The sequence below is a fragment of the Microcaecilia unicolor genome, chromosome 12 (genome assembly GCF_901765095.1).
Source record: "Microcaecilia unicolor chromosome 12, aMicUni1.1, whole genome shotgun sequence".
In the NCBI taxonomy this organism is placed as follows: Eukaryota; Metazoa; Chordata; class Amphibia; order Gymnophiona; family Siphonopidae; genus Microcaecilia; species Microcaecilia unicolor.
This window is the reverse complement of record NC_044042.1, coordinates 5,378,066-5,392,250: the sequence shown is the minus strand read 5'-3', so window position 1 is coordinate 5,392,250 and position 14,185 is coordinate 5,378,066. Positions and strand designations below refer to the sequence as shown.

The window sequence follows — 14,185 nt, the reverse complement described above, 5'->3', positions numbered from 1 at the left end:
GTCATAATGCCTCATTCCACCAATGCCTAAGAGCCAACCTCATCAGTGATGTCACAATGGCTCGACTGTCCTATACTTGGCCCACTTCCCCCCCTTAGTGTGAAGAGTTTCAGTCTCTGGTAACCAGAGCTGAGATTGTGATGTCATAATACCTCATTCCACCAATGCCTAAGAGCCAACCTCATCAGTGATGTCACAATGGCTCGACTGTCCTATATTTGGCCCTCTTCCCCCCCTTAGTGTGAAGAGTTTCAGTCTCTGGTAACCAGAGCTGAGATTGTGATGTCATAATACCTCATTCCACCAATGCCTAAGAGCCAACCTCATCAGTGATGTCACAATGGCTCGACTGTCCTATACTTGGCCCACTTCCCCCCTTAGTGTGAAGAGTTTGTCTTTGGTATCCAGAGCTGAGATTGGGATGTCATAATGCCTCATTCCACCAATGCCTAAGAGCCAACCTCATCAGTGATGTCACAATGGCTCGACTGTCCTATACTTGGCCCACTTCCCCCCCTTAGTGTGAAGAGTTTCAGTCTCTGGTAACCAGAGCTGAGATTGTGATGTCATAATACCTCATTCCACCAATGCCTAAGAGCCAACCTCATCAGTGATGTCACAATGGCTCGACTGTCCTATACTTGGCCCACTTCCCCCCTTAGTGTGAAGAGTTTGTCTTTGGTATCCAGAGCTGAGATTGTGATGTCATAATACCTCATTCCACCAATACCTAAGAGCCAACCTCATCCTCACCAGTGATGTCACACATTATAGCAGTGATTTAACCAGAGGTGAGATTGTGATGTCATAAAGCCTCATTCCACCAATAAGAAACAACCTCATCAGTGATGTCACAATGGCTTGATTGTCCTATACTTGGCTCACATTATAGCACATGGGCTATTGTTAACTCGTTATTAGTAATTACATCTCACTGCATAAAATGGGACCTGAGCTAAAACAGCACAAGTTAGCAGTAAAATAATCCATCTTAATGGTGGCCCATGTTGGTAACTACACTTCTACAAGTTACACACTTCGACTGGCCGCCTGCCACAGAGCTGGTGGAAACGGCTGCCCCTAATTTAGGTTTACAGTAGTAATTCTGTAACAGCATCTTGGTTCACAGATACCAGGATACCATGTGGTATCTGGTCTTGCAATCCAGAGGTGGCCGGTTCAAATCCCACTGCGGCTCCTTGTGATCTTGGGCAAGTCACTTAACCCTCCATTGCCTCAGGTACAAACTTAGATTGTGAGCCCTCCTGGGACACAGAAATATCCAGAGTACCTGAATGTGACTCACCTTGAGCTACTACTGAAAAAGGTGTTAGCAAAATCTAAATAAATAAATATTTGGAATGTTGCTACTATTGAAGATTCTACGTGGAATGTTGCCACGTTTTGAGATTCTGGAATGTTGCTAGTGGAGGAGTGGCCTAGTGGTTACTGATCTAGCAATCCAGAGGTGGCCGGTTCAAATCCCACTTCTACTCCTTGTGATCTTGGGCAAGTCACTTAACCCTCCATTGCCTCAGGTACAAACTTAGATTGTGAGCCCTTTTGGGACAGAGAAATATCCAGAGTACCTGAATGTAACTCACCTTGAGCTACTACTGAAAAATGTATGAGCAAAATCCAAAATGAGATTCTGTTGCTACTATCTGAGATTTTACATGGACTGTTGCTATTATTTGAGATTCTACATGGAATGTTGAAGTGGAGGAGGGGCCTAGTGGTTAGAACACTGATCTAGCAATCCAGAGGTGGCCGGTTCAAATCCCACTGCTGCTCCTTGTGATCTTGGGCAAGTCACTTAACCCTCCATTGCCTCAGGTACAAACTTAGATTGTGAGACAGAGAAATATCCAGAGTACCTGAATGTAACTCACCTTGAGCTACTACTGAAAAAGGTGTGAGCAAAATCCAAATAAATAAAGATTCTAGAATTCTAAAGAATAACAAGATTCCATGCAGAATTTCAAAGTGTAGCAACATTCCATATAGAACCCCAAAGAGTAACAAGATTCTTCAGGATGGAGGAGTGGCCTAGTGGTTAGAGCACCAGTCTTGCAATCCAGAGGTGGCCAGTTCAAATCCCACTGCTGCTCCTTGTGATCTTGGGCAAGTCACTTAACCCTCCATTGCCTCAGGTACAAACTTAGATTGTGAGCCCTCCTGGGACAAAGAAATATCCAGAGTACCTGAACATAACTCACCTTGAGCTACTACTGAAAAAGGTGTGAGCAAAATCTAAATAAATAAATGTGTGTGGCATTGGCCCTCCTCAGTCAAGGCGCCAGGTTACAGAATAACCCCCTTAACCTCCCTGTACACTATTAAGCTTTTAGAGGCACAGACAGCGAATGTACAATCTCATCCATTGCAGAACACTTATACAGAGTAACAATTCATATAATTAGTGTCTCTGGAGCCATTTCTCCCCCAGACACATTGATAACATGGAGAAACTTCCAGACAGATGTGACACTGAGAGGTCTCCTTAAAATGAGTCTCGGCTATGTTTACACAGCTTCCCCATTAGACACACTGATGATAAAAGAAGCAGTTTCCACCTGCACACCCAGGTCAAACGTCTCTCCCTCCCCCAGGTTACTCACATCAATCAGATCCGCCAGGTCATGGATGTAATATTTAAAGACGCAGGCGTTTGTTGCCTCCAGGGCTAGCACATACTCGTTTCTAGCCTTAATGGCTTTTAACTTGTTCTCTGTGTATTTTGCTTGCCGCTGAAAAGAAAAAGAAAAAAACAACATTTTTTTCATTTAAAACTCACGTTGGGATACGACATGTCCTTGCCCATCTCAGAACATGTCCTTTTATGATTACAATTAAGGATTTCCTAGTCCCGCTTTTACCCCATGCTAGAGTAGTAAATTAATCCAAGCATCAAACATTTGCAGTAAACTACAGATCACTGGGGAGGAAGGGAAAGACACTACGCCAAGATGGAATTCTCACAGTGAAAACTTAGCACTTCTATAATTCATTTATTTGTTACATTTGTATCCCACATTTTCCCACCTATTTGCAGGCTCAATGTGGCTTACATTATACCGTAGAGGCGTTTGCCATTTCCGGTACAGAAACAAATACAGAGATTGTTGTGGTCGAATAAGGTTCAAGTGTTACAGACATGTTATATAAAAAAGAAAGCACGGGGGGTCATAATTCATTTTGAAAGCACAGGTGGCAACCAGGCAAGTGCTGTCTGCATCAGTTCAGAACACTAGTCTTCGGACCAGTTGCCAGGATTGGTTTTAACCAGGGGTTCTCAACCCAGAGCTCGAGACACACCCTTGTCCATCAGGATTTTCAGGATACCCACAATGAATATGCATGAGAGGTACTGCATGCAAATTTCTCTCATGCATATTCATTGTGGAAATCCTGAGGATAGGTTGAAAAACAGAACAGAACCCAGAGCCTGTAGAGGACAGTTTGTTGGCAGAGTCTGGAAGCAAGACGCCTTTCGCCCAAGAATTTAAAATGTCCTGCAGTTTCAGGAGTGGAAAATGAAAGGCCCAAAACCCAATTGCAACAGGACAGGTGAATGCCCCTTTTCAAAAGCAGCGACTCCCAGTCGGACACACACACACACCTTCTCCTTCACCTTTTCAATCTTTTTAACGGAACTGCGTCGGACGTGCTTCTCTTCGAACCTGGCGCTGGCGGTGGCATCTGGCGAACGTGGCATCTGGCGCTCCTCCTGCTTCACCGACCGGCCGATCTGTTTCTCCTCCTGTTTTTCTGCCTCCTTCAGCTTGCTCTGTGCGCTGATGCTCTCTGTATTGTATATGTGATACGTTTTCATCACCTGTGGGGCAGCAAAGGTTAACACTTCCATTTCCAGCCAAGCCACAAACAGAAGAGCCTGGAAAGACCCCCCCCCCACCCCCCCGACTCCCTGGCTGCAGTAAGCAGAGGGACCACCATGCCCAGGCACCTCTTCCCTACCTGCCCCCTCCCCTCATTAATAATAGCTGTGATTTATGATAGCGGGAAAACGGGCAAAATAATATACATGCAGTGAGGCCCTTCCTGGGATAGAGCTGCGGCTGATATAAATTCACTTGATAGGATTCATCACTTTTTATCACTTGGAGGAAAGAAGTGAAGGGGGGGGAGGGCGGAATACGACAGAAAGTGTCAAAGATATAACATTCATGAATTCAGCAAGATGGCATTCTGTACATAAATTGAGCTAAGAGTTTCCAACTGACATGGAAGGGTGGAAGGCAAACAGAAACATAATGAAGGCAGATAAAGACCAAATGTCCTACCCAGTCTGCCCATCCATGCCATCTGTTCTCCCGATCACTCCCTTACAGATCTTATGTACTTGTCCCAAGCTCTGCTGAATTCAGATACTGTTTTCATCTCCACCATTTCCACCGGGAGGCTGTTCCATGCAGTGGCGTACCAAGGGGGGGGGGGGGGGGGGGGGGGTCCGCCCCGGGTGCACGCCGCTGGGGGGGTGCCACAGCGCGCACCTGTCAGCTGACTTCGCTGACTTCGCTAACTTCGCTGCAGCTCCTTCTGCCCCGGAAGAGGTTACTTCCTGTTCCGGCCGGGGCATAGGGAGCTGCAGCGAAGTTAGCGAAGTCAGCTGACAGGCGCGCGCCGCAGCACCCCCCTCCCAGCAGCGTGCACCCGGGGGGGGGGGGGTCATTTTGCCGGGGGGGGGGGGGGGGGGGCATCGGCGCTCCGTCCCGGGTGTCATGCCCGCTAGGTTCGCTACTGGTTCCATGAATTCACCACCCTTTCCATGAAGAAGTATTTCCTCGGGTTACTTCTGAGTTTTTCCCCCCTTTCACATCTTCATCCTTTGCCCCCTCCTTCCAGAGCTTCCTTTCCGTTGAAAGAGACTCTCCTCCTGTGCATTTATGCCGCAGAGGTATTTAAATGTCTCTATTATATCTCCCCTCTCCCACCTTTCTTCCAAAAAATACATATTGAGATCTTTAAGTCTGTCCCCATATGCTTTATGATGAAAACCACTGATCATTTTGGTAGCTGCCCTCTGGACCGACTCCATCCTGTTTATATCTTTTTGAAGGTTTGATCTCCACAATTGTGCACAATATTCTAAAATCAGGTCTCACCAGAGTCTCATATAGAGGTATCATCACCCCCCTTTTTCCTACTGACCATTCCTTTCCCTATGCACCCAAGTGTCCTTCCAACTTTCGCCGTCGCCTTTGCTACCTGTTTGGCAACTTTAAGATCAGATACGATGATCTCTCCCCCCCCCCCCCCCCCGAAGTACTGCTTTACTTTCACGCATAGAACTACTTCACCCCTAAACCAGTGGTTCCCAAACCTGGTCCTGGAGGCACCCCGGCCGGTTAGGTCTTCAGGATATCCACAATTAATATTCAGGAGAGAGATTTGCATTCAGTGGAGGCAGTGCTAGAGAATGACATGGGGCCGGGGAACTGCAGTAACCGCAGGGATGGGGCCAGGGCGGGGACAAACTTTGTCCCCGTGTCATTGTCTAGGCAGTGCATGCAACTCTCTCATATGAATATTCATTGTGGATATCCTGAAAACCTGACTGGCTGGGGTGCCTACAGGACCAGGTTTGGGAACCACTGCCCTAAACTGTACAGCCCCCTTCAGGTTTTCACAGCACAAATGCAAGAGTCTGCATTTTTCAGCATTAAAGTGTGTGTTTGCGGGGGGAAGGGAGGGGGCTGACGCTCCGAACTAGCAGTAACAATAACAGAAGTAAGGCACGTTTGGGATGCACTTTGGGATCAGAGCAGAGGTTGGGGAGAAGGGTAAAGGAATGGTGGTGAGGACAGAAAGAGAGGTCGGCCTGGGCATTTTAAGAACTCTTAGACATACCTGGGGAAGGGACTGCTCAACTAGGATGGATGTAAGGGGTAAGGAGGAATTCTCGCAGGGGGTCAAGCTTTTCTGGTGGACAGCTGGGAGATACCCTTAACTAAACACCGAGCAGAAAGGGGCAGTGGGATGACAAATTATCCTTGCCTGCCAACATCTATGACCTTACTAGCTTGAACTGCTCATCCGTAACAAGACATTTTATGATTTTTCATTGGAAGTTATGATGAAAGATGTCGGATCAGTAGCACCATGGATTCCTGCTACCCCCTGGTGGTTCTAGTGGAACTTCCCTCCCTGAACCCTCAGGACCTTCCTCTAACCTTGGCAAACAAAAGTGAGGCCCCACCTGATCCTGCGGTTGGCGCTGCCATCTTCCGAAATGGAGACACCAGGCAGGAATGAGTGGGCATCGCTCCTGCCCTTCCAACGTTCAGAGATGGTAGGGGGAGTCCAGAGAGAGGTGAGTAGGGGGTGTTCCACTAGAACCACAAAGGGATTATTTGGGGGGGAGGGGAGGGGGGAAATCGGGGATCTAGGGGTCCATTTGGGATCTTGTATCACAATGTCACACTTCATCTCTGATGACCTTTTCCTGCCAAGCCGCATCTTTCTGCTTCTCCTTCAACAGAAGACTTCCTGAGTTGGGGGGGGGGGGAGGTCAGCAGTGCTCAAGCATGGGCATGTGGTTAAAGTTCCCTCCAAATGCTGCCATCCTAGGTAGTGGGAGGCGGGGATACTGCTGGGCAGACATACGGTCTGTGCCAGAGCTGGTGGTGGGAGGCGGGGATAGTGCTGGGCAGACATATGGTCTGTGCCAGAGCTGGTGGTGGGAGGCGGGCCTGGTGGTTGGGAGGCGGGGATAGTGCTGGGCAGACTTATACGGTCTGTGCCAGAGCCGGTGGTGGGAGGCAGGGATAGTGCTGGACAGACTTATACGGTCTGTGCCAGAGCCGGTGGTGGGAGGCAGGGATAGTGCTGGGCAGACTTATATGGTCTGTGCCAGAGCCGGTGGTGGGAGGCGGGGCTGGTGGATGGGGGGCAGGGATAGTGCTGGGCAGACTTATATGGTCTGTGCCAGAGCTGGTGGTGGGAGGCGGGCCTGGTGGTTGGGAGGCGGGGATAGTGCTGGGCAGACTTATACGGTCTGTGCCAGAGCCGGTGGTGGGAGGCAGGGATAGTGCTGGGCAGACTTCTACGGTCTGTGCCAGAGCCGGTGGTGGGAGGTGGGGCTGGTGGTTGGGGGGCGGGGATAGTGCTGGGCAGACTTATACGGTCTGTGCCCTGAAAAAGACAGGTACAAATCAAGGTAAGGTATACACAAAAAGTGGCACATATGAGTTTATCTTGTTGGGCAGACTGGATGGACCGTGCAGGTCTTTTTCTGTCGTCATCTACTATGTTATGCTGTTCCTGAGCTACTGTAGAGATTCTGTGCGAGAAAAAGTGAAAAGCCAGGCTGGATTTCAACACAGTTCACCCATCGGGAGCAACTTACTCAGCGATTTACAGGTGTTTTGCATGGTTTTACTGTGATTTCCTGCACCAATATTTCTTACTGCATTAGGAGTAAGATTAGCGCAGAATGAACCTGCTGCGCTAAAGGGCAGTGTGGCTTAATGAAAAGACAGCAGCCCAGATGCGCTAACAGCTGGTGAAGTATTTAAGGCAGGGTCATCGGAATCCAGAAGCCCAACCTCAACCTCCAAACCACTGCACTCACTCCCCTACCCCTCCCCAACCTTCCTCTCTTCCGGCTGGACCACCAGTAGTCTGTCCTTGTACATTCCGACACTAAACCTAACTCTCTGGGGGGAGGGGGGCAGCCAACAACCCTCCCTCTTAAAATATTAGTGGCTGCCATTCTGACTCTGCCCACAGTGAAGGCACAAGCCCTCCCCCCCCCCCCCAAGCTTCAAAGGAATTCCTGACAAATCTCTTTGGGAAGGAGTCTGACACATACACACACACATCCTCCCCCTTCTCCTCTGAAAAACACAAGCCCATGGGGGGGGGGGGGAGGGGGAAGAGCAAACAGGGATCTAAGCAGAAGCCTGCAGTGTGTGTGGAGATGACTTATGAGAGGAAAAATAAAGGTTGAACAGAAACACCAAGAAATTCCCTGAACTGAAAGGCAAAGGGGCGAAGCTCCCCTCTCCTCCCCCTCACGGCAGTCAGCAACATGAGTCAGTACCAAAAAGTCCAGACTTGCATGTAACAAGTTGTGTCCTTCTTTGAAGAGCTACTTATGCAAAGCAATGCAGAAGCATCCACTTTGTGCCCCCCCCTCCCCATGCATCCTCCCCCCATGCCAGAGGCTTCTTTCACCAGCCTCAGGGCTGCGATGGAGCCACTTCTCTCCCAGCTCTTCTCCTACACGAACTCAAACCCACAACATTCCAGTGTGGCTTTGAAATTTGGGAAAACATGTTTTCTTCCCAGCTGTTCAACATTTTGTTCCTTCCTCCTAATAAGACACAGAGACCCTTCCCATTCCTCATAGCCTACCATCCAGTCACAAAGAGTTTCAGACCAGGCCTGCACCAGCATTCAGATCTTGATTCTCTCAGACAAAGACTGAGATTAGCTCCAGATGTGCAGGAAGGAACAGTAGCCAGAGGCTGCTCACTAGCAGCCGGGGTGGCCAGTTCACAGTGTTGGCACATGCCCACCTCCCGACAGGAGCAAGCAGCTGAAGCATGCTTTGTGCCCGACAAGCGCACACAGTCCAGAGAGCTGCTGCAGGCGAGGTACAGCGAGTGAACGTGCGTTCCGACGTAATGTGGTTCCACCGCTTGCAGCGTGGAAACCTGATTTCTTAGAAACATCCCTGAATCAGATGCTTGGAATCCACAGCAGCCAAAGACATCACCATACCCCTCCCTCTCCGCCTAATGCAAGCTCCCTCTTCCTTTTAAATGCCCTCCGAGTCCTTGCCCCCTTCTCCCCTGGCTTACCGAGTACAGCTCGTTCAGCACCTTCATCAGATCCTCCTGAAGCTGGACTCCCACTTCCTTACTCTGCAAAAAAAAAAGAGCCAAACTTGAGATAAACATAGTAACATAGTAAATGACGGCAGAAAAAGACCTGCATGGTCCATCCAGTCTGCCCAACAAGATAACTCATATGTGCTACTTTTTGTGTATACCCTACTTTGATTTGTACCTGTGCTCTTCAGGGCACAGACCGTATAAGTCTGCCCAGCACTATCCCCGCCTCCCAACCACTGGCTCTGGCACAGACCGTATAAGTCTGCCCAGCTCTATCCTCGCCTCCCAACCACCAGCCCCGCCTCCCAACCACCGGCTCTGGCACAGACCGTACAAGTCTGCCCAGCACTATCCCCGCCTCCCAACCACCAGTCCGGCTTCCCACCACCGGCTCTGGCACAGACCGTATAAGTCTTCCCAGCATTATCCCCGCCTGGTACTTCTGTCAGTTAATCCTGATACTGTGGACTGCAGGAGACAACTCGCACGTAAGGAACCTTTCCTCTTGACAAACCTGCTCTCGAAATTTGTCTTTGAGGTTGTCAGCAGCAGTAATTCATACAGCTTTGCCAACGAGTGGCCGCCGCCTCACCAGGGCTAACTTTCTCCGGCGGCGTGTCGGAACCGGAAGTTACGTAACCAGGACCAGCCCACCACGGGATGCAATATCCTCTCACACCAAGGAGCTTAAGCCCAGGAGGGAAGGGTTACAATGGCTGTTGTAGTTGGTGATTCGATTATTAGGCATGTAGATAGTTGGTGGCTGGTAGACGTGAGGATCGCCTGATCACTTGCCTGCCTGGTGCAAAGGTGGCAGATCTCACGCGTCACCTACATTGGATTATAGATAGTCTTGGCACGTGGGTACCAATGACATAGGAAAATGTGGGAGAGAGGTTCTGGAAGCCAAATTTAGGCTCTTAGGTAGAAAGCTCAAATCCAGAACCTCTACGGTAGCATTTTCAGAAGTGCTCGCCGTTCCAAGCGCAGGGCCCAAAAGAAAGGCAGAGCTCCAGAGTCTCAATGCGTGGATGAGGCAATGGTGCGTGGATGTTCAATTCTGGTCGCCGCATCTATTGTGTTCAATTCTGGTCGCCGCATCTCAAGAAAGATATAGTAGAATTTGAAAAGGTGCAGAGAAGGGCGACTAAAATGATAGCGGGGATGGGACGACTTCCCTATGAAGAAAGATTAAGGAGGCTAGGGCTATTCAGCTTGGAGAAGAGACGGCTGAGGGGAGACATGATAGAGGTATATAAAATAATGAGTGGAGTGGAACAGGTGGATGTGAAGCGTCTGTTCATGCTTTCCAAAAATACTAGGACTAGGGGGCATGCGATGAAACTACAGTGTAGTAAATTTAAAACAAATCGGAGAAAATTTTTCTTCACCCAACGTATAATTGAACTCTGGAATTCGTTGCCGGAGAAAGTGGTGAAGGTGGTTGGCTTGGCAGAGTTTGGGAAGGGGTTGGACGGTTTCCTAAAGGACAAATCCATGGACCGCTAATGGATGGACTTGGGAAAAATCCAAAATTCCAGGAATGGCATACATGGAGTGTTTGTACGTTTGGGAAGCTTGCCAGGTGCCCTTGGCCTGGATTGGCCGCTGTCGTGGACAGGATGCTGGGCTCGATGGACCCTTGGTCTTTTCTCAGTGTGGCATTACTTATGTACTTATGAGGAGGGTTTTAGATTTGAAAGGAACTGGGCAACATTCTGGGGAAGGGGAGCCTATTCCAGAATGATGGGCTCCACCTTAACCAGGGTGGGACCAGGCTGCTGGCGTCAGTGTTTAAAAAGGAGATAGAGCAGCTTTTAAACTAGAACTTGGGGAAAGGTCGACAATCGTTCAAGAGTGAATGGTTCAAAACAAGGTATCTTTCAAAGATACCACCAAAACAGGGAAGATAGGGTATCCCGATAGTGAGGTTGCAATAGAGACCATAGTAGACCAGGTGTCTTTAAATAAAAAGCAGACAAAAGATTGCAAATTAACACTGTCAACTGCTGAGCAAGATGTAAATAGGAACCACAAACTTAATTTGAAATATCTAAATGCGAATGCCAGAAGCCTAAGAGATAAGATGGGTTAGAATATATTGCACTAGATGAAAAGACAGATATAATAGGCATCTCTGAGACCTGGTGGAAGGAGGATAACCAGTGGGACACTGTCATACCGGGGTACAAATTATATTCTGGTGATAGAATTGTGGAGGAGTAGCATATGTTAAGGAGGGCCTTGGATCAAATAGATTGAAAATTCTGCAGGGAACAAAAAACACATCTTGGAATCCTTTTGGATTGAAATTCCATATGTAAAGGGGAAAAGGACGGTGATAGGAGTGTACTACCGACTGCCTGGCCAGGATGAACAGACAGGTGTAGAAATGTTATCAGAAATTAGGGAGGAAAACAAACTGGGCAACACAATAATAATGGACGATTTCAATTACCCCCATATTGACTGGGTAAATGTAACATCAGGGCACACTAGGGAGGTAAAATTCCTTGACGAAATCAAGGACTGCTTTATGGAGCAGTTGGTACAGGAGCCAACAAGAGGAGGAAAAATTCTAGACCTAGTCCTTAGTGGGGCGCATGATCTGGTGCAGGAGGTAATGGTGCTGGGGCCCCTTGATAACAGTGATCATAATATGATCGGATTTGATATAGGCTTTGGAGTTAAGTACACACAGGAAATCCAACACGTTAGCACTTAACTTTCAAATAAAGAGACTATGATAAAATGAGAACGGTGAAAAAAAAAACCTTAAAGGAGCAGCTGCGAAGGTCAAAAATTTACATCCGGCGTCGATGCTGTTCAAAAACACCATCCTGGGAGCCCAGGCCAAATATATTCCATGTATTAAAAAAGGAGGACGGAAGACCAAACGACAGCCGGCATGGTTAAAAAGTGAAGTGAAGGAAGCTATTAGAGCTAAACGAAAATCCTTCAGAAAATGGAAGAAGGACTCGACGGAGTGGCCTAGTGGTTAGGGTGGTGGACTTTGGTCCTGAGGAACTGAGTTCGATTCCCACTTCAGGCACAGGCAGCTCCTTGTGACTCTGGGCAAGTCACTTAACCCTCCATTGCCCCATGTAAGCCGCATTGAGCCTGCCATGAGTGGGAAAGCGCAGGGTACAAATGTAACAAAAATAAAATAGATACTATTGGAGATTCTACATGGAATGTTGCTACTACTGAGATTCTACATGGAATGTTGCTACTATTGGAGATTCTACATGGAATGTTGCTATTCCACTAGCAACATTCCATATAGAAGGCTGCGCAGGCTTCTGTTTCTGTGAGTCTGACGTCCTGCACGTACGTGCAGGACGTCAGACTCACAGAAGCAGAAGCCTGCGCGGCCACATTGGTGATCTGCAAGGGCCGACTTCTACATGGGACAGTGGAATAGCAACATTCCATGTAGAATCTCAAATAGTAGTAGCAACAGTGGAGGAGTGGCCTAGTGGTTAGGGTGGTGGACTTTGGTCCTGGGGAACTGAGGAACTGAGTTTGATTCCCACTTCAGGCACAGGCAGCTCCTTGTGACTCTGGGCAAGTCACTTAAACCCTCCATTGCCCCATGTAAGCCGCATTGAGCCTGCCATGAGTGGGAAAGCGCGGGTTACAAATGTAAGAAAAAAAAAAAATAAGAAGAAACAGCATAAGGAATGTCAAGTCAAATGCAAAGCGCTGATAAGGAAGGCAAAGAGGGACTTTGAAAAAAAGATTGCGTTGGAGGCAAAAACACATAGTTAAAATTTTTTTAGGTACAAAGAATCAGTTGGACTGCTAGATGATCAAGGCGCAAAAAGGGGTAACTCAGGGAAGACAAAGCCATAGGGGAGAGATTAAATGGATTCTTTGCTTCGGTCTTCACCGAGGAAGATTTGGGAGAGATACCGGAGCCAGAAATGGTATTCAAAGTTGACGAGTCAGAGCAACTGAATGAAATCTCTGTAAACTTGGAAGATGCAATGGCACAATTGGACAAATTGAAGAGGAGCAAATCGCCTGGACTGGACAGAATTCATCCCCGAGTACTGACAGAATTGAAAAATGAACTTGCAGAACTATTGTTAGTAATCTGTAATTTATCTTTAAAATCAAGCATGGTACCGGAAGACTGGAGAGTGGTCAATGCAACGCAAATTTTTAAAAAGGGTTCCAGAGGTGATCCGGGAAATTATAGATCGGAGAGCCTGACATCAGTGCCAGGCAAATTGGTAGAGACGAACAAAATTACTGAGCATATTCAAATGCATGGATTAATGAGACAAAGCCAACATGGATTTAGTGAAGGGAACTCTTGCCTCACCAATCTACTACATTTCTTTGAAGGGGTGAAGTAACATGTGGATAAAGGTGAGCCGGTTGATATTGTGTATTTGGATTTTCAGAAGGCATTTGACAAAGTACCTCATGAAAGACTCCAGAGGAAATTGGAGAGTCATGGGATAGGAGGTAGTGTTCTATTGTGGATTAAAAACTGGTTAAAAGATAGAAAACAGAGAGTAGGGTTAAACGGTCAGTATTCTCAATGGAGAAGGGTAGTTAGTGGGGTTCCCCAGGGGGTCTGTGCTGGGACCGCTGCTTTTTAACATATTTATAAATGATCTAGAGATGGGAGTAACTAGTGAGGTAATTAAATTTACTGATGACACAAAGTTAATCAAAGTTCTTAAATCACAAGAGGACTGTGAAAAATTACAAGAGGACCTTACGAGACTGGGAGACTGGGCATCCAAATGGCAGATGACGTTTAATGTGAGCAAGTGCAAAGTGATGCATGTGGGAAAGAAGAACCTGAATTATAGCTATGTCATACAAGGTTCTACGTTAGGAGTCACGGACCAAGAAAGGGATCTAGGTGTCGTCGTTGACGATACGTTGAAACCTTCTGCTCAGTGGGCTGCTGCGGCTAAGAAAGCAAATAGAATGTTAGGTATTATTAGGGAAGGAATGGAAAACAAAAATGAGGATGTTATAATGCCTTTGTATTGCTCCATGGTGCGACTGCACCTCGAATATTGTGTTCAATTCTGGTTGCCGCATCTAAAAAAAAAAAAAGATATAGTGGAATTAGAAAAGGTGCCGAGAAGGGCGACGAAAATGATAAAGGGGAAAGGACAACTTCCCTATGAGGAAAGGCTAAAGCGGCTAGGGCTCTTCAGCTTTGAGAAAAGGCGGCTGAGAGGAGATATGAAAGAGGTCTATAAAATAATGAGTGGAGTGGAATGGGTAGACGTGAATCGTTTGTTTACACTTTCCAAAAATACTAGGACTAGGGGGCATGCGATGAAGCTAGTACA

General features: G+C 47.6%; 1 protein-coding gene across 8 annotated transcripts in view; it reads right to left on the bottom strand.

Annotated features, from left to right (window-relative positions):
- SRGAP2 (SLIT-ROBO Rho GTPase activating protein 2) overlaps positions 1-14,185 on the bottom strand; it is a 144,968-nt gene that overhangs the window by 47,081 nt on the left and 83,702 nt on the right. For 7 of the 8 annotated variants that reach the window (XM_030220876.1, XM_030220874.1, XM_030220882.1 and 4 more), the window contains 3 exons: positions 8,829-8,891; positions 3,623-3,838; positions 2,622-2,750 (listed from right to left, as the gene is read on the bottom strand). In XM_030220876.1, coding sequence (XP_030076736.1) covers positions 2,622-2,750; positions 3,623-3,838; positions 8,829-8,891 — 408 coding nt within the window. The remainder of the gene's footprint in view (positions 1-2,621; positions 2,751-3,622; positions 3,839-8,828; positions 8,892-14,185) is intronic. The other variant, XM_030220877.1, reaches the window with a different exon arrangement.